A 26,710-nucleotide genomic window follows, 5' to 3' on the forward strand; every position below is an offset into this window, starting at 1 on the left:
AACACTGCCTTCGGACCACTGTGCTGTGAGGTTCTATACCGCTCCACTTTAACAGCACTGCAGTGAAAAGGCTGCACTCAATCAGGCTAGCCCTCGTCCTGACCTGCCCTTGCAGGTTTCCCATCTGCAAGGCATACCCAGGAGCAGAGGGGGCTGAGAAAACACTACAGTGGGGAGTGGAGAGGCCGGAACGGGGACGGACCCCATCCTCCTCTTCCTGTCTGGGAGGGAGAAGTTAGGAGCAGACACAGTGGAGCGGCTCCCTCTCCCCTTCCCAGGAGGCCAGGCAAACCTGCCTGGACAGCATCTTGAATGGGGGAATTGTCCTGCCAGCTCCCTGGCATATGCACATACATGTGAGGGCCCCTTCAGCCACTCCCCATCTTCCTCTTCCCCCATAGCCAATGCTGGCTCTCCCATTACCGCTAAACTAACCCTATCTACGTACATCTGGCCCAAGTCTGTGGACACCTAACTGGACCCCCACTGTCACCTGTGCGCCCTCACCCCCATCCTTTTAAAGTAGTTCTAGGACAGGACTATGGGCTACAAGCTTGGGTTCCCTCACACAACCCCCTGCCAGAGCTAAGGAAGAGAGAGGAGGGGCAGGAGGTGGCAGCCCCACCCCGGAGGTGCCTGAGGCTCTTGGCAGGGGCAGCTGGAGCAGTTAGAACCAGCTGCCAGTGACTCACCTCCCACCAACCCAGACAAAACACCTAGGGCTGGGAACCAACACCCAGCACCTCCCCACACCATAATCCCACCACTAGACCTGACCCCCTAGGGGTCCCCTATTCTCAGAATTCTGGTCTCCCCAGCTCCCAATCACCCTCGGTACTGAGACAGATCCCGTTTTCTTTTATTTATACAAAAAAAAAAAGTTTCTTTTTAAATATAATTTAAGAACCCCCTTCCAAGCACCGGTGTCTGCCTCCTGTTGACCGCCACCACCCTCCTGCCCCTTTTACAACATCACCCCCCCTTCCCTCCACTCACAACACAGCTTGGGGGCACTTAGGGGGAGGGAAGGAGGAAGGAACTAACTGTCTGAGGCTATGGCATTTCAAAGGCACTGTTCTAGAACATATCAACGGGTCCTTGTTCCCAACAGGAGATAGTCGAACCAGGTACCCTTCAACGCACAAAATCTGGACAAGGGGGGTGGGGAGGGAAGAGAAGGAGGAAAAAAAATAACAAAATAAAAAATAGTAAAACTCCAGAACCTTCAATATGAAGGCAGATGAGGGAAGGAGCATTTACAAGGGAAAATGATTGCCTTTGGTGGTGACAGCAAGTTGGGACATCAGAATCCAATGATTACATCACCGAGTCCTGACAGCCCCGTCCTGCCTTCTGGGACGGCATTTTCCACTCCCAAGTTGGCAGGCTGGTCACCTTTTCTCTTTGGTCTGCAGGGACATGCCCGTTGAGGTGGAAGACGCTTGAGGAGAGAGCCCTCTGGGAAGATGGGAGATTAGAGACGTAGGGATGTTCTTTGCCCAGTCTTGAAGGAAAGACTCACTGTTGAGTTTGGGGTTTCCCGCCTGGAGGGCACCCGTGTGATTCTTCCCATCCCATATGGCACAGTTTCCTCAAGGCTGGGTCTCCAGGATTAACAGCTCCTACCCCTTCTGTTCAAAGTGCAATCCAATGGGAAGCTGTGATGAGGGGGAGGGGCTCATCTTGTGAGTCCCCACCCAACTCTGCCCCCCTCAGCTCTGGGGTGGTGAGCCCTTGGAGGTCAGAACTGCTGGGTTGGTCCTCCTGTCCCACCGGGGGCTCCTGGCTTAGCTTGGGACTTCATATGCTGCACACTGGCTAAGATTTTCTTCTGGTGTCCTGCCAGAGTGACTCCAATTCGGAGAAGGTCCCTGTGGAAAAATAGAAGGCTGAATGAGTCCAGGGACCAGCCAATCAGGAAGTCCACAGGAGGAGGACCTCAAGAGTAATCACCAAACCTTTACTGAGCAGCCTTAGGAGAGGAAGGAAAAGGAAAGTCGTCCAAAAGATTTTAGGGGGAAGAGGCTGCAGCAGAGACTGCCTTGGAGGGGAAGGAAATACAGAAAGGGGCCACACGGGTAAAGAACTAGGGCTTAAAGGATTCAATGAAGATGTTAAGAAGGGACCAGGGGGGCTGGAGAGATGGCTCAGTGGTTAAGAGCACTGACTGCTCTTCCTAGAGGTCCTGAGTTCAAATCCCAGCAACCACATGGTGGCTCACAACCATCTGTAATGAGATCTGATGCCCTCTTCTGGTGTGTCTGAAGACAGCGACAGTGTACTCACATAAAATAAATAAAATTAAAAAAAAAAAAAAAAAAAAAAGGATCAGGGGACCTGCCTGGCCAGATGTCTTCTGGAGTTTTGTTTTATTTTTAATTTTACATATTATCTTAACTGGTTATTTGAGATAAAGTATTAACATGTAGCCCACACGAGCCTCAGTTGAAACCTCCTCCTGCCTTAGTCTGTCAGGGGCTGGGAGCAAACACGGTGGTAAACTACCTCAGCCACCTCCTCCTGACGTAAGTCTGTCCCTTTCCCCCAGGTCCAAAGCTGGGGTAAGCAAAGGCCTCGGGAGAGAACCAGAGAAGGGAGGAAGGAGGCACTCCAAGTACAGACAGGCACGAGAACAGTTATTTGGGAGCTGATAGAATCATAAAACCATTTATCATCGAAGCTGGGAAGGGATTTCCAAATCTTAGCCCCATCCTCTCCTTTTATGGTGGGGAAAGAGAGCCAGCGTTGACACGTTACCCTGAGAGCTGCGTTAGGAATGTAGCTAGAAGCACAAAGACAGAGACAGGCTGGAAACGGGAAAGGAGATGACCCAGGCTCGAGGAGGCTCTGGAGTGAACACTAGCCAGCCACTGCTGTTCCGGGAGGATCCAGGGGCTCGGCCTCAGTCATGGTTTGTTTGGTGGGCAGCTCTGGGCAGAGCTGGGCCATCAGTATAACCAACTACCCTTGACATTGAGCTCAGAGGTCTCTACTGAACGTGAGGGTCTGACTCAGCCTCCTATACCCGATGTTCCCAGGCACCATCTGCGTTCTGGGCCCCCACTGTGGCGCTTTCCACTTACTCGGCAGAGATCTGGCTGACCACCTCAAAGGAGCCGAATCCAGCCGCTGCAAAACTTTCCTCGTATCTTCCCATCTTGATGGCTCGAAGCCACTCGCCCACAGAACCAAAAGCAGAGTAGTGAGGCTGCCGTTGGTCCAGGAGTGGATGTGAGGCCCTGAGAGGTGGGGAAGATAAAGATGGAGAGAAATGCTAAAGTCAGACAGCTATCACATCAGAGGGCTCCAATCCCTATACAGTCAAAGGGATGGACTCCAAGGCCACTTAGAAGGGTTTTTGGGTTGTTCTCTGGGATCCTCACCCGCCATTCTCCCTGGCCACGATTTTGAGGCTAGCGGGATTCCGGATCATCTTGTCCAGAGCGCTGACCACCTGGGGGAATCGGGGCCGGGCATTCCGGTCCTTCTGCCAACAGTCCAGCATGAGCTGGTGGAGGGAGGTGGGGCAATCTGGGGGAGGGGGCAGCCGGTAGTCCTGTTCAATAGCATTGATCACCTACAACGACAGGGAGGACGGGGTGAAGCTGGCTTGAGAGAACCATTCACCAAAAGAACCATGGGCACCGTAAAGCCTAGATCCCTGGGTCCCAGGAGGATGCAAACTGCCTTGGCTGGCAACGCTTCCCCACCCAGCCCTGCACCTCTTGAGCTCCAGTCTAGCGTGTAACCTCCCAACCCTGCCCTCCACCCATACCCAAATCCAACACTACTACATCCAACTCTGTGTGTTCACGTGTGGATGTGCATGTGGAGGTCAAATTGCATGTATGATGTACTAGTGTAAGGGGGGATTGCACACACACACACAGTAGCACATGTGTAGAGGTCAGAAGACTGTTTGAAGGAATCAGTTCTTTCCTTCCACTGTGTTGGTTCTGGAAACTGAACTCAAGTTGTCCGGAGTTAACTTCTAGTTCTTCACTTTCCTTTGCTTGCATATGCAATGTGTGTAGGTGCCTGTGTGTGTGCTCACATATGTGTGTGTCTGTGTATGTGTGTGTGAGTGTGCATGTGTAAGTATGTGTGTGTGCCTGTGGGTGTGTGTCCATGTGTGAGTGTGTGTATGTGTGCCTGTGTGTGTATGTGTGTGTGCACGTGTGTGAGTGTGTGAGCAGGTGTGTGAGTGTACATGTGTGAGTATGTATGTGCCTGTGTGTGTGCCTGTGTGTGTGTGAGAGCAGGTGTGTGAGTGTATGTGTGAGTGTGCATATGTGAGTGTGTATGTGCCTGTGTGTGTGTGTGCCTGTGTTTGAGTGTGTGAGCAGGTGTGTGAGTGTACATGTGTGAGTATGTATGTGCCTGTGTGTGTGTGCCTGTGTGTGTGTGAGAGCAGGTGTGTGAGTGTATGTGTGAGTGTGCATATGTGAGTGTGTATGTGCCTGTGTGTGTGTGCCTGTGTTTGAGTGTGTGAGCAGGTGTGTGAGTGTATGTGTGTGAGTGTGCATGTGTGAGTGTGTATATGCCTGTGTGTGTGCCTATGTGTGAGTGTGTGAGCAGGTGTGTGAGTGTGTGCACGTGTATATATGTGTGTATGTGTGTGTGTGAGTGTGTGTGTCTGTTTATGTGTGTGTGAACTTGTGTGAGTGTGTGAGTGTATGAGTATGTGAGTGTGTATGTGTATATGTGTGTCTGTTGTCATTATCAGTCATTCTCTATCCTATATATTGAGGCAGGGTCTCTCTCTTGAACCCAGAGCTTATTGATTCTTAGTCTAGCTTGATCCAGATCTTCTGTCTCTAGCGTCCCAGTGCTGGAATTACAGACAAGCTCCCCCACCTCCCTCATGGGTTTGAGTGAGGGCTGGGGACCTGAATTCCAGGCCTCCTGCTTGCCTTACAAACACCTCACCTACAGGGCCAGCTTCTCAGCCCCCCACCTTGTCTCTCACTAAACCTGGAGTTGACTGACTGACTATGCTGGTGGGCCAATCAAGTTCCCCAGATATGACTGATCCTCATCCTCACGTGGCAAGATGTGTACTCGCGGAGTCAGCTGCCCCATAGTCCCTGCAGCCAACTCTTGGATGCAAACATCCGTGTGCCCACACACGGATGAGGAAGAGTCTGGGAAACCTATCCCCCACTCCCGTATCCAGGAGAGACTATGTCCAGGAAATCTTGGCTTGACCATGGAACACTTACGTCCTGGTTGCTCATGTCCCAGTATGGCCGTTCCCCGAAAGACATGACCTCCCACATGACGATCCCATAGCTCCAGGCATCACTGGCAGACGTGAATTTCCTGAAGGCAATGGCCTCAGGGGCGGTCCATCGGATGGGAATCTTTCCTCCCTGTGGAAGAAGGTGGAAAAGGTGAACACAGGCAGCAGCAGGACCCGGGACAGCATCCAGGAGGGAGAGGGTCGTCAACTTGACAGAACCTAGACTCTTCAGGACGAGCCTGGTGCCTGAGAGGGATTATCCTAACTGGGTTAAATTCTAAAGCAGACAGTGCCAATCATTCCCCGGCTTGGGCCCCTGCACTGAATCAAGATGACAGAGCGCGCTGGCCATACGCATTCACTATTTGTTCTATTTCGTGACTGTGGTGCGATGCGACCACCTGCTTCCAGTTCCTGCTGCCTCAGCTTTGTCACCGTGATGGGCTGTCCCTAGTACTGTGAGTTCAAAATAAAACTATCTCAGGTTACCTTTGTCAGAGTATTCTATCGCAGCCATAGGAAAAGAAACAAAGACGGTCCCCCTGCTCCTCCCCCCCACCCATCGCCAACTCTTCATTCCTCAACTTCCAGCCCCCACGGCCGTCCCTCTCTCATCTTGTTTTGTGATGTTCTGTAGAAATAGAGTCACGTGGCACCCACGCATGCCTCCAGCTCCCTAGCTCCTCCCTACATAGCCAAAGACGAGCATCTCTGATCCTCCAGCCTCCACCTCCTCTGTGGTTGGATTACAGGTGCACAGCACCCTGTCTGGTTTGCTTGTCTTTCTACCTAGGATCCACCCAGATAGCCCAGGCTCAACCTCCTTTGCTCGGAAAGGATGACAGGTGTCATCCCAACTGCCACTTCTCCCAACTGGTCTCCTGTCTCTCTGGCCTCCAGTCTCCCACCTCCGCAGCTGTTTCCTCACATCGGATGCTGGTTTTCCTTTGGCCCGAACCTGCATTCTCCCCCGGGGAGCAAAGCTGTCAATGCTTCTCCCCATGGTTTCTCCAACCAACCCACCTCTCCATGTGAATGCTTAGCTGGTACCCCTGGCCCCAGGCTCACCAGGGAACTTGTGTAGGTGGGATCAGAGGAGTTCTCCTCCAGGAATCTGGAGAGGCCAAAGTCGGACACCTTGCAGACCAGGTTACTGTTGACCAGGATGTTCCGAGCGGCCAGGTCTCGATGGACATAGCTCATTTCGGCCAGGTACCGCATGCCTGAGGCAATGCCTCTCAGCATGCCCACCAGCTGAATGACTGTGAACTGCCCGTCGTTCAGCTGGAGAGGAGACGAGAGAGAGGCTTGTTCAGGATGAATGGCCGGTGGGTACCCTCGTCTCTCCCTTCACCACAGCCATCACTCATGCACCATCTCCAGGCTCACCCACAAGGCAACGCGGTTCTCTCAGGCAGCCCGATGGGTCTGCCTAAAGGTTCCCGGCTATAGCAACACCGTAGCACATTTTCTCATCACACCTCATATTGTGGTTTTTGCTTTTGCGACCAAGTTTTTGCTTACAGCCCTGGATGGCCCAGGATGTACGGCAACCCTCCTACATCCATCTTCCAACTGCTGGAGATACAGCCATGAATCAACCATGCTACCTGTTTTCTTTCATTTTAAAGATGTATGTTCACCACTCCCATATTATAGAGAGATGATATATATACATATATATGTGTATGTGTACATATATACACACACATATATGTATATATGCATAAATATATACATATATAAATATATATAATATAAACATATATATATGTATTTATGCTTTATATATCTCTGGCTGGTTAACTCGGTATTTACTCCATGGCCCAGGCTGGCATTGGAATGTTCATTCTCCTGCCTCAGCTTACAGGCGCTTACTGCTGTGTTCTGCTTCTAATCAGCACATCTAATTATTTATTTACTTTGAAAAAAAACTTTTTTTTTAGACAGGGTCTCAATATGTGGCCCAAGCCAGCCCAAAGTTGTGGCAATCCTCCTGCCTCAGCTTCCTAAGTTCTGGGATTATACACATAAGCCATAGCCAATGGCTTCAGCTAACATTTTTATTCTACCGAAGTCCTTAGATTTGATAGGCAGAGTTGGGCCAGTTAGGAGTGAGTGTACTCCGAGCTGCCTGTCAATGGGGAAAAGGCCTCAGATCAACTGTGTGTGAACACAGAGAGAACAGGACAACACGGAGGAACACTGTGACAAAGAGGAGGTCTGGTGCCCGACCTTGATATGTTTTCATTTTGCCCTCACAGTTAACCAACCAGAATAACAAAACTCAATGGAGCCCATCTGGGTTTAACTCGGGATGCAGGGGACCCATCCCCTGGGCTCTGGAGGGAAAAACAAGGGGGCTGCATCCAAAATCTGCATTTTTTTCAATGATGACAACTGAACCTAAAAACCTCAATAAGTGCTCTACCACTGAGCCACGCCCCCAGCCCCTCACTGGGGGATTCTAGGCAGGGGCTCTACCACTGAGCCACGCCCCCAGCCCCTCACTGGGGGATTCTAAGTAGGGGCTCTACCACTGAGCCATGCCCCCAGCCCCTCTCTGGGAGATTCTAGGCAGGGGCTCTACCACTGAGCCACGCCCCCAGCCCCTCCCTGGGGGATTCTAGGCAGGGGCTCTACCACTGAGCCACGCCCCCAGCCCCTCCCTGGGGGATTCTAGGCAGGGGCTCTACCACTGAGCCACGCCCCCAGCCTCTCACTGGGGGATTCTAGGCAGGGGCTCTACCACTGAGCCACGCCCCCAGCCCCTCACTGGGGGATTCTAGGCAGGGGCTCTACCACTGAGCCACGCCCCCAGCCCCTCACTGGGGGATTCTAGGCAGGGGCTCTACCACTGAGCCACATCCCTAGGCCCTGCAACAGTTTGTGGAGCCTATATGAGACCCTGGTTTGAATCTCCAGTTATGTTCAAAAGTAAGTCAATCAAATAATTCAGTCCCTGTTCAAGATCTGGTTCGAATTTATTTCATGTCCTAAACTACTTAGCTCTTTTTTCTAGAGGTAGAGTCTTACTATGCAATACAGTCTAAGCTGGCCTAGAACTGACTTTGTATCCCAGGCTGATGTAAACTCACAAGTTTCCTGCCTCAGCAACTCCAGTGCTAGGACTGCAGGCATGATTTCTGCTTTATCCTGCTTTCCAAGCCCAGCTCTCCCTGCCTCCTTACCCCTTGGCCCCACCTCCCAGGAATACGCAGTGGTTGTGAAGGTGGGTGGGGTGGCTCACCCGCAGGAAAGAGTCTAGGGCTCCATTCTCCATGAATTCTGTGAGGATCATGACGGGCACGCTGTTAGTGACCACACCCTCGAGGCGGATGATGTTGGGATGCTCGAACTGACCCATGATGGAGGCCTCGCTCAGGAACTCACGTCTCTGGCGCTCCGTGTAGCCACCCTTCAAGGTCTTGATGGCCACACAGCTCTCCTTTTTCCCTGGTGCCTTCAGCCGACCCCGGCACACCTCACCGAACTCACCTTCAGTCACAAGGTAGAGGGTCAGTTTTCCTGCTGCTCTGACCCATTTGTTTTCTTCTCACCGCCCAGGTTTCTACTTTTGTGGTGTGTGTGTGTGTGTGTGTGTGTGTGTGTGTGTGTGTGTGTGTGTGTTGTATGTGCATGTTTGTGCACGTGTGTGTGAGTGTGTGTGGTGTGTGTTTTTGTGTGTGTTTTGTGTGTGTGTGGTGTATGTGCATGTGTGCATGTGTGTATGTATGAGTGTGGTGTATTTGTGGTGTATGTGCATGTGCGTGCACATGTGTGTGTGTGTGTGTGTGTGAGAGTGTGGAGTGTGTGTGCGTGCACAAGTGTGCGTGAACGTGATAGTGAAATCTGGCATTTTCTTCTACCTCTCTCACTTTTTTTTTATTTTTGTAATTATATTTATGGTTATGCATGCATGTGTACATGTGTAGGAGAACGAACATATGACGTTCAGAGGACAATTTTCAGTAGTTACTTCTCTCCTCCCAGCACGTGGGTCCCTCACAGGTCATCAGCCTTGGCTGCAGTCACCTTTATCCTGAGCCATCCTGTAGCCCTGGCCAGTCTGTAACTTGCTATGTAGACCAGGTTAGCCTCAAACCAAATGAGTACCCTGCCTCTGCCTCTTGAGTGCTGGAATCAAAAATGTGTGCCACCACACCCAGCAACCCACTGATTTATTGAGAAAGGGTCTCTCCTTGAACCCAGACCTCATCAGTTTGGCTAGGCTGATGGGCTGGCCAATGAGCACCACAGACTGTCTGTGTGTCCCTTCTGCCTTCCCCACCGTCCCCTCCTTCCCCCCACCCCAGAGCTGGGATTACAGGCACATGCTGCTGTCCTCAGCTTTTCCACATGGGTCTGGGGATCGAACTCATGGCCTTGAGTTTGTACACTAGATGCCCTACTGACTGACCCACCTCTGAAGCACCCGACCTCTTCCTCTTACCTGCACCAATTACCTCTTCAATCTTGACATAGGAGACATCAATCTCTTTGGCAAATTCCCTCACTGCCTCATTAGGGTCTTCGTAAGTAAAGGGATCAATGTAGACCTTGGTACCTGAGGAGTTGCACAGGAGCCCATTAACCAGGAAGTAAATTCCTCCGGACCAAGGTGTCCCGTTAGCTCACAGTTCCTGTCCCCCTGCCTGTGTCCCACATACCGTGCCCGATGAGATATTGCCCATGTTTATCGGAGTACTCGACTTCCCTCCCACTGCTCTGCTTCCTGTAGCCATGAGAAAAGAAGCAAAAAGTGAACTGAGTCATACATCTCTATGCCCACAGAGAACAAAGGAGTCGGGGTCTGGAAATGAGAACTGACAGGTGGGAAAGGCAGGAAGGTTTGCTCTACAACAGCGGTTCTCAACCTGTGGGTGGAGACTATAAAGGGGGCCAAACGGCCCGTTCACCGGGGTCGTATATCAGAAATTCTACACATCAGATATTTACATGACGATTCATGACAGTAGCAGATTTACAGTTACAAAGAAGCAACAAAAATAATTGAATGGTTGGGTCTCACCACAACAGGAGGAACTGTTAAAGGGTGCGTCCTTGGGCAGGTTGAGAAGCACTGCCCTAGGGTGTGAGGACAGGTGGCCACCCATGGGAGTTTGCAGGTCAGAGTCTTTACCTGAGGCAAAGAACTGCGATAATAATGACCACCAGGACCAGGACCACGCCTACAACCGCGGTGCCTGCGATCAGGGCCAGCTGTTCCCGCCAACTCTCGCTCTCTGGGGAGAAGAGGTCAGGTAAAGATGAGAATTCCCGACTCCCTAACCCCACCATCAAGCAATGATCTGCGGTCTCCTGAGCCCACTCCCATCTCAGCCCAGTATGAGTCGAGTGACTAATGACCTCAGACCAAGGACAATGGATGGAGTGTCCAAGCTTTGCTGCAGTCAGTGATGCTGGGGGAAGGTTTTGTTTGTTGGTGTGTGTGTGTGTGTGTGTGTGTGTACGCATTTGGAGGTGATCAGACACTCAGACATGACTTTTATGTGTGTGCTGTGGATCCAAACTTAAGTCCACATGGTTGCCTGACCAGCACTTTATTAACTGAACCGTCTCCCCTCCAAGGACATTTCGATTTTGTTTTATGACATGTTTTGGTGTCCTTAACAAAGAAAATCTTATTTGGGTGAGAGTCTGAAGGTGATAACATACACTTATAATCCCATTCAGGAGGCTGAGACAGGAGGACAGACAGTTTGACACCAGCCTGGGCTACAATAGAAGGTTCTGGTTTAGCATAGGCAAGTTAGCAAAACCCTATCTCAAAATAAAAATAAAGGCCACGATATAGTTCAGTGGGAGAGTGCTGGGATAGCATACGCAGGGTCCATCAGCACCGAGAAAAATAACTATGTCTGAAGCCCCAGCATTTGAGAGGCGGAGGCAGGAGGATTGCCAAGTTAAAGCCCAGTCTGAGGGTTGGGGATTTAGCTCAGTGGTAGAGCGCTTGCCTAGCAAGCACAAGGCCCTGGGTTCGGTCCCCAGCTCTGAAAAAAAGAAAAAAGAAAAAAAAAATGCCACACAATGACACTCTATCCCTAAATGACCAAAGGAGGGTCTGGACAGATGACTCATCAGCTAAGAGCACTGGTGGCTCTTCCAGGGGACCTGGGCTCTCCATATATACATATGTGCAAGCAAAACACTTACACACATAAAATAAAATCTTTAAAAGCATAAAAGATAAGGAAAAGAAAAGGGATGGAAGAAAAGAGAAGATTAAAAAAAGAAAGAGGACGAGTATGGTGGGGTACTCCTGTAATCCCCAGTACTTGCGAGGCAGAGGCAGGAGGATTGCTACAACTTTGAGTCCAGCCTTGCAAGTTCTAGAACATCTCCGAGGCTACTTAGCAAGGACTTGTCTCAAAAAACCATGGAGCTGTTTAAAAATTTACGGAGTTAAGCCAAGCAGCACTGACGCATCCTTTAATTCCATCCAGCAATTGAGAGGCAGAAGGTAGGCAGATCTGTGATTTCCGGGCCAGCCTGATCTACAGAGCAAGTTCAAGAACAGCAAGGGCTACACAGAGAAACCCTGTCTCTGAAAAACCAAACGAAGGAAAACAAACAAAACAAAAAGTGCTTCGCCTCTGAACTCTGTGAGAGAGGGCAGATGGTTTTCCTCATCTTATTGGAGGGAAAAGGAACTCATAGGTCACCTGCCGCTAAGGATGAAGAACCCAGTAGGCTTCACAGCCAGAGCATGGATTTAATTTCTCTATTCTAGGCTCTAGGCTGTCTCTGCAGGCCAGGGCTTATCAATGAAGGATAAAAGCAAGGCACGTGACTTTGCAGTACCGAGGAAAGTCGTCCTTGGTGTGGGGCAACCCTCCCCACCTCCACTGGAAACCCCAAACTCACCATCCAGTTGAGTCTGACTGTGATGCTCTTGGCCAAAGGGACCATAGCCGGCCTCGGACCGTGCACGGACCTGGACCAGGTAGCTGGCTCCCTGCTTCAGCCCCCGGAGCTCAGCTCGGTTTTCTGATGTCTTCAGGAAACGTACACTGCTAGGGCCCTCTGCGCCCTGTACAGGAGAAAGAAGGAATCGGCTGTAAGATAGTCCCCCTTCTCTGCTGCCTCCCCCATCCCCACTCACTCCCACTTCATCCTACCGCGTGGCATCATTTAATCCTGCTAGCTTTTCTCTTTGGGGATGCTGGAACTCAAACCTAAAGCATCTCCACGCCAAGCAAGCAGTCCATCACAGAGCCACGCGCCCAGCCCCTCAGTCGGGGATTCTAGGCAGGTGCTCTACCACTGAGCCACGCCCCCAGCCCCTCACTGGGGGATTCTAGGCAGGTGCTCTACCACTGAGCCACGCCCCCAGCCCGTCACTGGGGGATTCTAGGCAGGTGCTGCACCAGTGAGCCACGCCCCCGGCCCCTCACTGGGGGATTCTAGGCAGGTGCTGCACCAGTGAGCCACGCCCCCGGCCCCTCACTGGGGGATTCTAGGCAGGGACTCTACCACTGAGTCATTCTGACAACCCTTCACAGTAGTTCAATGTGCCTGGTATATAACTATATTTATTTATGTATACATATATATATATTTATTAACTTTATTTAAAATAAAATTTTATATTTATACATTATTTATTGTTTATATATTTGTTTATTACACCTCTTTACTTATATATATTTTATAACTATTTTATAGATAACAGTCACTGAGGCTTAGAGAACCCCAAGGGCTGGCCTGTGGTTGTAGAGTTAGGCCTGGAACTGCACTGCTCACCGGATGTCTTCAAAACCTGGTATCCCAGCTCTGGTTCAATGCCCACCAGACCCCCTATCTGGGTCAGAGCCTGGGCCAGAGTCTTACCTTCTCGTGATACTTGACCTCGTAGTCCAGCACGGCCCCACTGGGTGCTCTGGGGATAGCCCATGACAGGATCAAGCTGCTGGGTGAGGACCGAGTGACTCGGATGTCAGACACCGCGGGAGGCACTGCAGGAGAGAGAAACCCAGTGCGCCCTGCTGCAAAGTCTAGCAATTAACAGTTTCCAATTCTTGCCCTATCCGCATCCCCGCAGTGCTGGGGAGGCGGTCAGGGCCCTACACGTGTGAGGCAAACGCTCTAACACTGGGCCAGACCACAAACCCTAGGGGTTTGCTTTCCTAATTCCTCCTCCAGGGCTCTACCTCCATGAATTAATCCATCCTAAGGAGCTGGGGATGGCTCCGTGGTTAAGAGCACTTACTGCTCTTGCAGAGGACCCAGGTCTGGTCCCAGCACCAACACCCGGTAGCTCACCGCAGCCTGTAACTGCGGTTCCAGAGGAGGCAATACCCTCTTTTGGCCTCCCTGGGCACCTCCACACGTATTGTTCATATAAACACATGCAGGCGCACATACACATATAAATTAATTCATCTTTGAAAAAATAATTCCCTTTGAGCACGCTGGAGGTGGAGACAAGAGAACGCTGAGTTTGAAGCTAGCCTGAGCTACATGGCAAGCTGCTGTCTCGAAAAGGGGAAAAAGGACAAGAACCAGTCTGGGTCTGGGACGTGGCCCAGTAAGCAAATGCACAGGCATTTGGACCTCCAGCACCCAGGTAGATGCTGGGCAGACATCTTAGTCACTTGTAATCCCAGAGCACAGGCAGCAGAGGCAGAGTCAGTAACTCCTTTCTCTCTGTGAGGCAGAGTCTCGAGTAGTAGCTCCGGCTGGCCTTGAACTTCGGAACTTTCTGCCTCTGATTCCCAAAACACTGGGACTATGATTTGATTATAAGTACGTTGAGCCCCCCTTTCTCCATCTTTTTTTTTTCTTTTTTCTTTTTTCCGGAGCTGGGGACCGAACCCAGGGCCTTGCGCTTGCTAGGCAAGCGCTCTACCACTGAGCTAAATCCCCAATCCCCCTTCCTCCATCTTTTAAAGTTTATTAGAGCACAGTAACTGTGCAGAAGGCTTAGCTATGCCATTCCCATATAAACACATAATATACTTTGATCCCATTGTCCCCTCTATACCTTTAAAAATCATTACTTTCTGCCGATAGGTCTCACGTACTAGCTGAGGATAACCTTGAACTCCTGATTTCCCTGCTTCCACTCCCCAAGTGTTGATTTATGTGGCACTGGAGTTCTAACTAGGGTCTTCCACATGCTCAGCAGGCAGTCAGTTCATCAACACCTTCCCCATCTGTCCCCTAGTCTTACCTTCACGGTCAGTGGTGACATTGACAGGCTCAAAAGGAGGTGGTCCGGTGGCTAAGGTAGACACACCATTCAAAGCAGCAACCTCAAAGGTATAGGTGACATCAGGACGCAGCCCTCGGATTGCCACCCAGGGCTCAACCAGGTCTCGAGGACCAGGGTCGAAAGTCAGGTCGCCCCCACAGGGCAAGCAGGAACCCCCAGGACGGCATTCTCGGCAGCGTACAGCATAAGTGAGGTCCTCTCGGCCTCCAGACTCAAGGGGGGCACTCCACTCCAGGCGCAGGGAGGAGCCATTCAGATGGTGAACTACGCTTCTTGGAGCAGAGGGTGGGGCTGCGGGAAAAGAGAATCAGGTAGAGTGTAGGAGGAGACAACCCTAAAGGACAGTCACACTAATCTTCTGAAGTGTTAGAGGTAAGGTTAAAGCTGGGAAGCATGAGGGCTGTCTTCAGCAACTTGACACAACCTAAAATCACTTGGAGAAGGTCTTGATGAGATACTGTCTATGTTAAGTTGGCCTATGGGTGTGTATGTGCGGGATTCTCTTGATAAGTAAGTGATATGGGAGGACCCAGCCCACTGTGGGTGGCACCATTCCCTACAAAGTAGGTCCTGAACTTTGTGAGAAGAGAGAAATCAGACTGAGCACAAGCAAGCAAACAATCAAGCAAACGTGGGTACATTCCTTTCTCTCTGTTCTTGACTCTGGGTGTGATACGACTGGCTGTTCCTGCCTTGACTTCCCCGTGCCAATGGACTACATCCTGGAGTTACGCTAAAATAAATTCCTTCCTCCCTTGTTTCATGGGGCTTTACCACTAGCAACAGAGAGTCCATACTCTCTCCCCAATGAGCTACACACAGGGCAGCATCAGATGTCCTTCACCCCTAGACAATGGAAGCTTACTGGTACAAGGCGAACTGCGGGGATCCGAGCGGGCCCGGTAATACCCAATCCGACACAGGCAGACAGGAGACCCAATGTTATTAGAGTGGCTGTTGGCTGGGCATGGCAGGCAGGGCTCTTCTCCTATTTGGGGCTTGAAGGTCCCCTGGCCACAGGCTGAGGGAGAGAACAAAGACGTCTATCAAAACACAGAACAGAACTGAAGACCAGGAAGATGGCTCAGTGCCTAAGAGCACTGGCGGCTCCTCCAGAGGACCTGGGTTCAGTTCCCAGACCAGGAAGTGCCTTACAAACATCATTCCAGGGGATCCAGTGGCCCCTTCTGACCTCAGGCACAGATATAAACACATACATGCAGGCAACACACACGCATAAAGCTTAAACAAATTTAAACTTTAAAAAGAATCTTCCAACTCTGAAACAAAACCAAAACCTGCATGCAGAGCTCAGGAATGAGTGAGAGTCTGGCCAGGAAAGAGGGGGTAGGGGCTGGAGAGATGACTCAGCGGTTAAGAACACTGACTGCTCTTCCAGAGGTCCTGAGTTCAAATCCCAGCAACCACATGGTGGCTCACAACCATCTATGATGAAGTCTGATGTCCTCTTCTGGTGTGTCTGAAGACAGCTACAGTGTACTCATATATATTAAATAAATAAATAAATCTTAAAAAAAAAAAGAGGGGGTCATCCCTCACCCTGCCTAACCCTGACCGTGGCAGTCTGGTGAGACCCTCTCATACTATTTTATTAATAGACTTATAGACAGCATCTGATATATCCTGACCTCAAATTCCATATATCGCCAGGTATAACCTTGAACTTGTGATTTATCTGTGTCCGCCTCCCAGGTGCTGGGATTACAGCTGTGCACCACCATATCCAATTTACAAGGTGGAGAGGATGGAGCCCCAGGACTCTGTGTACCCTAGACAAGCTCTCTATCACATTCCCAGCCATCAGATTAATTTTAAACGCACGCTGCCAAATATATAGAATTACTTCAAAAAATGCAAGATAGCTAACATATGACGTGTGAAGCATTAAGAAAGCCTGTGTGAGTGTAGAAGTCAGACATTTTCCCATCCTATAATTACAGACGGCCCTTGGAAGCCAGAGGCAAGTTCAAGGTCAGCCTGAGCTACATAGTGAGACTGTCTCAGAAACAAAAATAAGGGCTGGAGAGGTGGCTCAGAGGTTAGGAGAGCACACTGCTCTTGCAGAGGACCAGAGTTCAGCTCCGAGCACCTATATTGGAAGGCTGGCAGCAGCAGCCTGCAATTCAAGCCCCAGGGGAGATACAATGTCTCAAGGACACATGACCTCACATATACAAATCATTTGAAAAATAAATCCTTTTCAATTACAAAAACAAAAAACAAACCAACAACAAGAAACACCCAAAGAAGAGATAAGCCAGTCATAGCAACAAGCTCAGGAGGCTGTGTTGAGAGGGAGGATCCACGAGCTGGAAAGCAGCCTGTGCTATAAACCCAGACCTAATCCCAGTACAAAAACAAAAACCACAAACAAAATACCAGGAGATGCACGGAAGGCCTTAGGACCTCTGCAGCACGGAAGTCACCAGCAAAGACAATGTTTTAGCTTGCTGTATCACCCAGAATGGACTTTGCAAAGTCCTGTGTTTAGGATGGTATGTAAAACCTCAGACCCCAGTCCAAACGCACGGATGTTGCCAACATTCCAAAAGTAACGACTGGCTAATTTTAGGTGGACATTTGTGAAAATGAAGTCATTTACGGGACGGCAAGCTGGTTCAAGGGGTAAAAGTACTCGCCACCAAGTCTAGTGACTTGACTAGAACGCCTGCGAGCTGACCTCTGACCACGCTAGGAGGGAGGGGGAAGACGACGAATCAACAGCACAAGCCACACCCCCTAAGGACCATACACACAAAACAAGCAAATCTCTAAACAAAACAAACAAATGAAAATTCAAATGCAAAGCTCTGAGTTTGAATCACGGGCACCTGCATTTAAAAGATAATAATGAATATGGAACAACAAAACCCAAACCAAATGGGGGACAGAGATCCATTCACATCAGCAAATGAGAGGACATTCACAACAAATAAAGTAAAGTATCCCAGCTGCTGCTCAGTGACAATCGCTTAAAGTAGGACACTTCAAAGGCTGGATAGAGGTGCCCAGAGTCTGGCCCCCGGGATCCACTTGGTGAAAGAGAATGGACTTCCGACTGTTGTGCTCTGGCGTCAAGAGCCTACTACCAATGAATTAACAGAATTCTTTTTTTTTTTTTTTTTTGGTTCTTTTTTTTTCGGAGCTGGGGACCGAACCCAGGGCCTTGCGCTTCCTAGGTAAGCGCTCTACCACTGAGCTAAATCCCCAGCCCCTGAATTAACAGAATTCTAAATATTACTTTCTACTGTACTAAGATAAAATTGGGAGAGGGGGTAGCCCCAAATCCTAAGGGATGAGAGCAGGAAGACACGCGCGCTGGCCCCACCTGAGACAGTGGGTGGGTACTTCCGTTCTCACCTCTGCACACTTTGTTCCCTTCCGCGGCCTCGTACCCTGGCGCGCAGCTGCAGCCCGTGACCTGCTGCTCAGCCCACTGACCATCTTCCCGGCAGTAGAGGCTGGGGCTGGGGCTGGCCGTAGGGACGGCATTGGCCACGCAGCTACCTGCCACTGGCACCACGAGCTCCCGAGGCACCGTCTCGGGGAAGTAGGTCAAGTTCGTGACCAGCCGGGAGCACTTCTTGTAAAAGAGATGCAAGGAGAGCAGGGCCATGCAGGCTCCTTGGTCCTGGAAAGCCAGGTAGAAGCCGGCTTTGCTGAGAGGACCCAGGCGCAGCGTCTTGATGTTAACTTTCCCTGTTGCTTCAGCTCCAGGGCGCTTCCGAGTCAGATGTTCCGCGGCCACTGTGTCCACCTGCCAGGAGAACCCAGGTTTATCACCACCATCCCACGTCCTCTGGGATCTCTGGTGGACTACCTTCTTCACAGATCCCTTCTGTCTCACCTCCTGTGGAGAGCCTTCCTTCTACCCTCCATGATGTGTATTTCGTGTGTGTGTGTGTGTGTGTGTGTGTGTGTGTGTGTGTGTGTGTGTGTGTGTGTGTGTATGTGTATGTATAGAGAGAATATAGAGGGGGCTGGAGAGATGGCTCAGTGGTTAAGGGCACTGACTGCTCTTCCAGAGGTCCTGAGTTCAAATCCCAGCAACCACATGGTGACTCACAACCATCTGTGATGAGATCTGATGCCTTCTTCTGGCGTGTCTAAAGACAGCTACAAGTGTACTTATATATAGTAAATAAATCTCTTAAAAAATATAAAGACTATATATAAAATGCATATGTAGAATATAGAAAAAATATATACAAATACATATATGTGTATATACATACATGTATAGAAAATGTATATATACATATACATGTATACATGTATATGTATAATTTATACACAATATGTGCATTTGTGTGTATATATATAAATATTATATATTCACATGCAATATATATTCATGTGTGTATTTCATATGTGTATACACATACATATATACACATATACAATATATTCATATATACATATATGCACATGTATATGTATGTACATATATTTACACACACGCGCGCGCACACACGCGCGCGCACACACACACACACACATAAATATGCAGTCTTCTGTAGTCCAAGCTGGACTCAAACTTGCTATGTAACCAAGGTTTTTCCAAGAGAGGGTTTCTCCGTGTAGTCTTGGCTGTTCTGGAACACACTCTATAGACCAGGCTGGCCTTGAACTCAGAGAGATCCTCCTACCTCCACCTCTCAAGTGCTGGGATGATAGGCAGGCAACCCTCTACTTATTTAGGCAATGCTTCTAGTCTGGCCCCGGCCTCGTGACTGCTGAGTGGCACAACTGAGTGACTGATCCAGCGTGACCAGCACACGTCTGTACATCTCAGCACACGTCTGCCTTCCACTAAAGCTTGCTGGGCTACACTTCTTCCACTTTGTCCTGCCTCAGTTCCCCAATGATTCATCTGGTCTGGGAATATTCATTCATAGATACCTGCGCATGACCTCAGAGGCACAGAGAAATGAAAGAATCAAGGACAGATAGATCACTGTGTGCGGCAGGAGCCAGGGTGGCCACCCACTCTGGAGCCTAAGAGCCTAAGATTCTCACCTCAGATGCTGGCACTCCATGGGAAGTCAATGACTCGTTCTGGGTGAAGATTTGTAAAAATAAAAATCATCTTTTAGGGGTGGGGAAGTACATAAGTTGGTTCATGAGGCCCTGGGCTCATCTCTAACACACACCTGTAATCTCAGCACTGAGGATGCAGGAGCAGGAGGAACAGGAGTTTAGGGTCACCCCTGGCTACGTAAGAGAATTTGAAGTCAGCCTGAGCTATATGTGAGATCTCAAAAACCAAACACGGTCTAGAGAGATGGCTAAGCAGCTAAAGGCATTGGCTATTCTTGCAGAGGCCCAGGGTTCAATTCCCAGCACCCACACAGTAGCTCACAATTGTCTATATAACTCCAGTTCCAGGAGCTCTGATGTCCTCTTCTAGCCTCTCTGGGCATCAGGCATGAACATGGTGCACAGACACACACACATATGCAGGCAAGCATTCAGACACAGAAAATAAAAACAAATAAGTTTTAAGATATATATGTGAACAAAAACCTGACCATGGTGGCACATGCCTTTGACCCAGCAATCAAGAGGCAGGCAGACAGATCTGAGTTCAAGGTTAACTTGATCTACATAGTGAGAGAAGAAAGAAAGAAAGAAAGAAAGAAAGAAAGAAAGAAAGAAAGAAAGAAAGAAGGAAGGAAAGAGAAAGTTAACAAAAACAAATCAGAAGGAAGGAATAAAAGACAAAGAAAACCCACAAAGGTTGGAGGGATATTCAGCACTCAAGAGCACATACTCCTCTTACAGAGGAAAAACCAGGGCTGGTTAGATGGCCAGGGAGGTAAAGAGTGCTTGCCACTAAGGGAAAGGATCTGAGTTCTATGCCTGGAACCTCAGTGAGAGGAGAGAACGAGAACCAACTCCTGAGAGTCGTCTCTGACTGACCTCCAGGCTATCACTGTGGCATAGTCATCCATGCACACAATACATACTACATACATACATACATACATACATACACATATATGTATACATATATACATATGCACACATGCACACATAAAGATGTCAGGTATGATGTTATATAACTGTAATCCCAACACTTGGGAGGTGGAGGCAGGAGGATCAGGTGTTTCAGGCTAGCTCAGGGTTCTGTCTGTCCTCAAAGCCCAGGTTTTGGTCCCCTTTATGGGTTAACAAAATGGAGGAGCTAAATCCAAGGATTACTTTGAGTTCAGTAGTTTCAAAGACAATCTGGGCAGCACAGCCATAGCTCAGGAGGCAAGGTGTGGCTGGTGCTGGAAACCGGAATTTACAAGACAGGGCTGGAGCAATGGCTCAACAGTTAAGAGCACTTGACCTTACAGAGGACACGGGTTCGATTCCCAGAACCTATGTGACATTCCTTATGACTATCAGTGACTCCATATACTGGAACAAAACACGCATGCACATAAAATAAGTCAAAGAAATAGATAAAGAAGAAAGGCATGGTGCTGCACACCTTTAATCCCAGTGCTCAGGAGACAGAGGCTGGTGGATCTCTGTGATTGAGTTCTAGGACAGCCAGGGCTACAGAGGTAGACTTTGTCTCAAAATACAACAAAGAAATGAATAAAAAGACAGCCACGAGCCAAGTACAACGGCACCCACCACTCAGGAGGTAGAGGCAAGAGGATCAAGGCCGGCTTTGGTTGTGCAGCGATTTCGAGGCTAGCCTAGGCTACACAACACCCTGTCTCAAGAACAAAGAAAGCACAGGTACGAGCTTTGTGTGGAGGAACCGGAAAGAAGTAAGAAGTAGCAGGTGATATCCAGATCCGGGCGTGTGGGAGGACCCGATATTGACAGACATGCAAATGAATACAGAAGGGCCCAGAAGTGAGCAGGTCCGCGGGCAGGTCTGCCGAGATGTCGCGCGTGATGTCGTGAAAGCAGCTTGAGTTGGACCTCCCTACACAGGAGAGGCAGTTCACCTGTACTCTTCCCTTCTATCCACAACAACTCCAGCACTTTCTTCCCTAGACTTAACTGCTCGTAGCCCCGTTGATCCGCCAAAGGCCCTAGAGAGGCTGCTGAGCCCCACTGTGGTACCTTGATGTAGGGGTTCTCCATCCAGGCTGGCGTGTGGGCCGTGGCAGTATCGGCTTCGCTCTCATAATAGAAGACGGTGAATGTCTCCTTGCAGGAGCGACTGGCCCTCGGCAGGGACAGGCATTCCATCATGGTGAAGCGTATCGTGGCATACACGTGGACAGCACCTCGCCGTGGGACCCAGCCAGTGCGCAGCCAGTGTGCCTGGCCCCCTGGACGCTTCATATCGCACACCTCATAGGTGCGCACGCTGTGCTGTTCCTCATCCAGGCCGCTTAGCTCCTCCCACTGTGCAGAGATGGGAAGCCGTCAGTCAGGGCCTCTAGTTAGGGTCAGAGGGGCTACAGGAGACAAGTATCTCGGAGTGTTTCTGTGCAACCTCCTGCCTCAGCTCCCCTCCAGCTCTTACCTGGCCTTCTGCCTGAGGGTAAGTCACCCATTTCAGATCTGCCGTCTCCAGTTTTGTGTTCAGCAGGGTCTCTAAGACAGAGAGACAAAGTCAGCCCTTGGGGGAGGTGCGTGAGAGGTAGGGCCAACGGTTTGCTGGGAACACACGGGAATGAGAGCGAGTGGGTTGTCGTTCTAGTTCCCGGAGGCAGCAAACTATTCTCTTGGGCCAAAGAGATAATCACACTAGCCGCCAAGCCTGCAGACCTGAGTTTCATCCTCATGACCCACATGGTGGGAGGAGAGAGCCAACCCTCACGTGTTCTCTGAGTGTGATGCACAAGATAACTCTTCTTTGTCTCCCACCTCACATAAAGGAAATCATGTATGTCTCTGTGTGTACAGTATCTCTGTGTGTGTGTGTGTGTTGTGTGTGTGTGTGTGTGTGTACGTATGGTGTCTGTGTATGTATGTGTATGTACAGTATGTGTGTGTGTACTGTGTCTGTGTGTGTGTGTGTGTACAGTGTCTGTGTATGTATGTGTATGTACAGTATGTGTGTTTGTGTACTGTGTCTGTGTGTGTGTGTGTGTGTACGGTGTCTGTGTATGTATGTGTATGTACAGTATGTGTGTGTGTGTACTGTGTGTGTGTGTGTGTGTGTGTGTGTGTGTGTTTAAAAACCCAAAGCATGTCTTCAGGCTTGGAGGTAGCATTCCCTGATGAACCTGCCCACTGCCCTGTCCCCAGTGCCATCTCCACCAGCAGATGTTGGGCACTGGACAGCTTCTAGTTTTCCCCGGAAGGGGCTGTAATCAGAAAAATGAGGGAAACCCTTGCTGGAAGTTAAAAAGTGCACACAATTCAGGAAGCCCGAAGAAGGTCGCTCTTGGGCTGAATCTCGGCATTTGCCAGAGAGAGGGTCAGGGAAGGCAGGGCATGCCTCAGCTACGGTGCTTGCTCTGTGTGGTCAGTTTCTAGGCTTCACCCCCAGCATCTCAAAAGAAAAGAAAGTTCTGGGCCTGGTAGCACATCCCTGTGATCCCAGCCAGCACTTGGGAGGTGGAGACAGAAAGATGAAGAGTTCAAGACCAGACCCTACCACATAGTGAGTTTGTCCCTAGACTGAATTACATGAGATCTTGTCTAGAAGCAAAAAACAGGACAAACCCCTGGTCCTGGCCTTGCCCCTTGGGTAGAAGCTAAGATTTCCTATAGGCCTGTCTTAGGCTCCACACTCCCTCCCTTTCCTAAGTGCCAAAATTGGCTTCCATCCCAACTCTATTCCTCATCCCAGTCCCTGCCCCCTTTTCACACCAGACACCCCAATCCTTCAAGGTGATGCCCTCGCCCTAGGCAGAGCACCTCCCCCACTCGCTACCACCAGAGAAGTAAGTTCTGGAAGCCTGGACTCTTGGGTTCCCGCCTCGCAGCTCTGGCGAGGCCTCGCCACATCTGGACTTGGTTAGGAGAAAGAAAGGAGGAGGTTTTGGGGGGGGGGGGCTGTGCGTGAACACACCTGGCAGGGCTCTGGGATCATTTGAGGGGAATAGACATGGTGCTGACCCAGAAAGGGATTAGGAGAACTGCAGAGACCTCTGGCAATACAAGGGGTGAGGTGGGGGGGGATATTGGGGAATCCCCTGGTGAGGATAGGGCAACCCGGGAGGGGGCAGGAGTCTGGGAACCACATGGGTGTTGAGAGAGGGCCTCCAGGGGAGCCAGCAGAACACCTGGGACCCGGTCCCACCCTCCCCTTTGGCGCTTTGAGAGAGGAGTGCCGGAGTGCCGTGCTGAGAGACAGGGTAGATGAGGGAGGCAGCACCTCAAAGTTCCCAGTGATGTCTCTGGGTGTAGGGGGCAGGCAGGAACCTGACCAGCTGGAGGCAAAGCCTAGGGGCCCCTCTCCTGGGTGGCAGGAGACAGCAGAACACATTGGGGACAGGATGCCCAGGGTTCTGGGAAGGGGGTGGATAGAGGCTGCCGTCCCCACCCTCCATTGTTCCAGCCTGGATAGCGTTTTCCTGTCTCCAATTTACACACTGTCTGTGCTTACACACAGGCAGCTCTTCAGCCTGCTAAGCTGAACTCAGACTCACTTTCCCTGCACCTAGATCACACCTGTTGGCCTCCAGCTCACTTCGGTCCACCAGTTCCCAGGCCCACCTCTCACCTCCAGCCCTCCAGGGCTCCATTTCCGGGTTGACCTCCCCTCCCCTTCCCCCTCCCCCCCTCTCAGTTTACACCTTCTTTAGGGCACGTGGCCTTGGATAAACTAATTAACATCTCTAAAGCTTCACTTTAAAAGTGAAGCTTCACCTGTAAAAATAGGGAAACAAGAATTTGCTTTTTTTTGGGGGTAGGGGCAAACGCCAGTAAAATAAATGCCCTTGGCACAGCTGTAGGGAGGGGCTTGAGAACCGTCCAGGTAACACACGTGAGGAGGGGCATTTCCTGTTGGCATCTGTCTTTCCCTCCAAACACACTTCATGGGTTCTCTGCCCATTTGACTTCCTCCTCCCCAGGAGCCCAAGGCCTTTCCTCACCCCCACCCCATTCCCACACTTTGATCAGCCCAAACAGCACTGCCCAGACTAGTGGGAGCAGGATTTTCCAAACTCCTTTGATTCCAACGCTTCAGCAAGCGACGCCCCCCTCCCATGCATGGCCCACTCCCCAGATACGCCTTTGATTCTAAGCAGCAAGGGAGGTTGTGGGGGAACCGAATTCATTGAAAAGAGATTAGGGAAGCAGAGAAGGGGAGTTATGAGTCCTGTGCAGCCCCAAGAGGGATGTGGAGCTAGGGGCTCACAGATATGAAGAGGCATTTGGAGAGGAATACAGAAGGAAAAAACACACACACACACACACACACACACACACACACACACAGAGAGAAATCTGAGGCGGGCCAGGAGGTGGCCAGCTGGGGTGAATTAGGGCGACTCAGGCCGGTGTTAGGCAGTTTCTGTGGGTTTGTGTGGTTGGAAGAAAGCCACAGCCTTGGGGAAAGTTGAGGTCTAAGTGACATTTAAAAGGTTGGGGTACAGCCTTGAGAAAAACAAGAAAAGAGAGTCCGAACGCATGCACGCACGAGGTCAGTAGACTGGCCAGCCATTTGGGAGTTTAAGAGTGAGGCTGGAGATGGGGCCATCCTGACTGAGGTGTGGGGTTGAGGTGTGAGTCCAGGTGTGAATGCTAGAGAAGTGACGGTGGGGGTCGCTTTACGGCCTGGCCTAGTTGGGGTCTGCCTCTCCTGCCAGTGCCCCTTCAGGAACTTTCCCCTGGAGTTTAGCCAGAGGTGGAGGGGGTGGATAAAAACTTTGGGGGATAGTTCTGAACATTAGGGTGGACAGGAAAAGGAAGACTGTCAAGGGCCTTTGGCATCAGGATAGAGAGTTTAGAAGGCTGGGTAAGGGAAGGTCCGGGGTCTGAGCTCTCGACTCCATCTCTTTCCCAAACAAAAGAAAAACCCCACTCCCCGCCAGGCCGCCGCCTCCCCGCCCCCTCCCGTTCTAGTGCTATTGGTCCGAAGTGGTTAAGGGGTGCCGGAGTTAAAGAACAGCTTCTACACTCTAAGGCACAACTTTAGGGACCCCAAGAACAGGGGGCACCCCTAAGGAAACTCACCTTCTAAAGCAGTGGCGAGGGAAGCCCAGCACAGCAGCGCTCTGAGCTCCATGGCGCCGCCTCACTTTGGCTGAATACGATCCGAGTTTGGGGGGCCCTGGCCCCCCCAGGTCTGACCCTCCCCTGGGCGGGTGCACACCGACTCTGCAGCTGGGACTTTCCGTCGGGGGCCTCTCAGCGATGGCCCATGCGGGCGCGCCGGGCACCCGCGCTCAGGTGCGGCCCCCACGTCCCCGCCGCAGCGCGCGCGCGCGGGGAGGCCAGCCTTAAGGGGGGACGTCCTGGCAGTGGCCGTCGCTGGGCGGGCGGAGATCGGGACGTGGCTGAGAGTTAGGGGTCCCTTCGGGGCTTCGGAGGTCCCGCCCTGGCTGGCTGGGGTAGGCCGATTGCTCGCGATCTTGCTCGCTCCCTGGAGTGGTAGGTGGCTCTCGCGCCGCCAAGCTGAGTGCGCCGGTTGCGGTCAAAGCGGGTAGAAGCCAAAGTGGGGACCGAACAGAGCGAGGGAGACAGGCTGGGCCAGAGCTGGGCCGAGTTGAGACTGAGTCGGGCGGCGCCTGGCCTAGGAGGGAGGGGCGCATAGGAGGCGGAGACAGTCCCGTGTCAGAGTCCCCCCCCCTCTACCCCCGCCCCATCTTCCAACACCCTGGAGCCCCGGCTTCTCTGGGAGGAGGGTGGGCAGGGGAGCTGATTGGCTCCTATGCTGCTGAATAATTCATGAGGGGGGCGACCGAAAAGTGCTTGTCGGGAAGTTAGGAGAAAGTTTGCAAGAGGGGGAGGGGCGGCCTGTGTGGAACTTAGGGACTGTCCAGGGGTGCTGGGTGTCCCATACCTACTACCTTTGATTGTGCATGTTGGGGCAGGAGCCCAGGAACCCTCGGGACTGGTTTGAACCTAGCAGGCCTCATAGATGTGTGCGTAAATGCGCACACGACACACACAAAGCCTGCTCTGACCTTGCAGCGGGACCTGAGATTCCACATCTGGATGCGCCCCCTGCCTCCTAGTTGGAGCAGCGGATTGCATTTAGGAGGAGAAGGTTAAAACTTTGCGTTTGGGCACGGAGAGCTTCCCAACGGACCTCCGGACCCCAAGCAACAATCCCAGCTCGGATATCTCCAGAG

The 26,710-nt window shown here is 51.0% G+C and overlaps 1 protein-coding gene across 2 annotated transcripts; it reads right to left on the reverse strand.

Moving 5' to 3' along the window:
* Positions 1-835: 835 nt before the first annotated feature.
* Positions 836-26,129, reverse strand: Ephb4 (EPH receptor B4). Of its 2 annotated transcripts, none has more exon segments than NM_001427586.1 (17): positions 836-1,871; positions 3,084-3,239; positions 3,384-3,577; positions 5,223-5,372; positions 6,311-6,526; positions 8,493-8,740; positions 9,696-9,809; positions 9,913-9,977; positions 10,386-10,488; positions 12,131-12,296; positions 13,097-13,221; positions 14,439-14,771; positions 15,346-15,501; positions 17,862-18,258; positions 21,573-21,860; positions 21,982-22,052; positions 25,590-26,129. In NM_001427586.1, coding segments are annotated over 17 exon segments (2,964 nt in total). In that variant the 5' UTR covers positions 25,642-26,129; the 3' UTR covers positions 836-1,741.
* Between the last annotated feature and the right edge of the window lie 581 nt (positions 26,130-26,710).

The sequence above is a fragment of the Rattus norvegicus genome, chromosome 12, assembly GCF_021556685.1.
Source record: "Rattus norvegicus strain SHRSP/BbbUtx chromosome 12, alternate assembly SHRSP_T2T, whole genome shotgun sequence".
NCBI lineage: Eukaryota > Metazoa > Chordata > Mammalia > Rodentia > Muridae > Rattus > Rattus norvegicus.

Bases quoted from the DNA above. Each gene is read 5' to 3' on its own strand.
- Ephb4 (XM_087579291.1), bottom strand. From the start codon at position 25,641: ATGGAGCTCAGAGCGCTGCTGTGCTGGGCTTCCCTCGCCACTGCTTTA. The intron at 15,502-17,861 runs GTGAGAACGGAA...TCTCTCCCTCAG, and splicing joins AGGGAACAAAGTGTGCAGAG to CCTGTGGCCAGGGGACCTTC. The intron at 10,489-12,130 runs GTGAGTTTGGGG...TCTTCTCCCCAG, and splicing joins CAGTCAGACTCAACTGGATG to AGAGCGAGAGTTGGCGGGAA.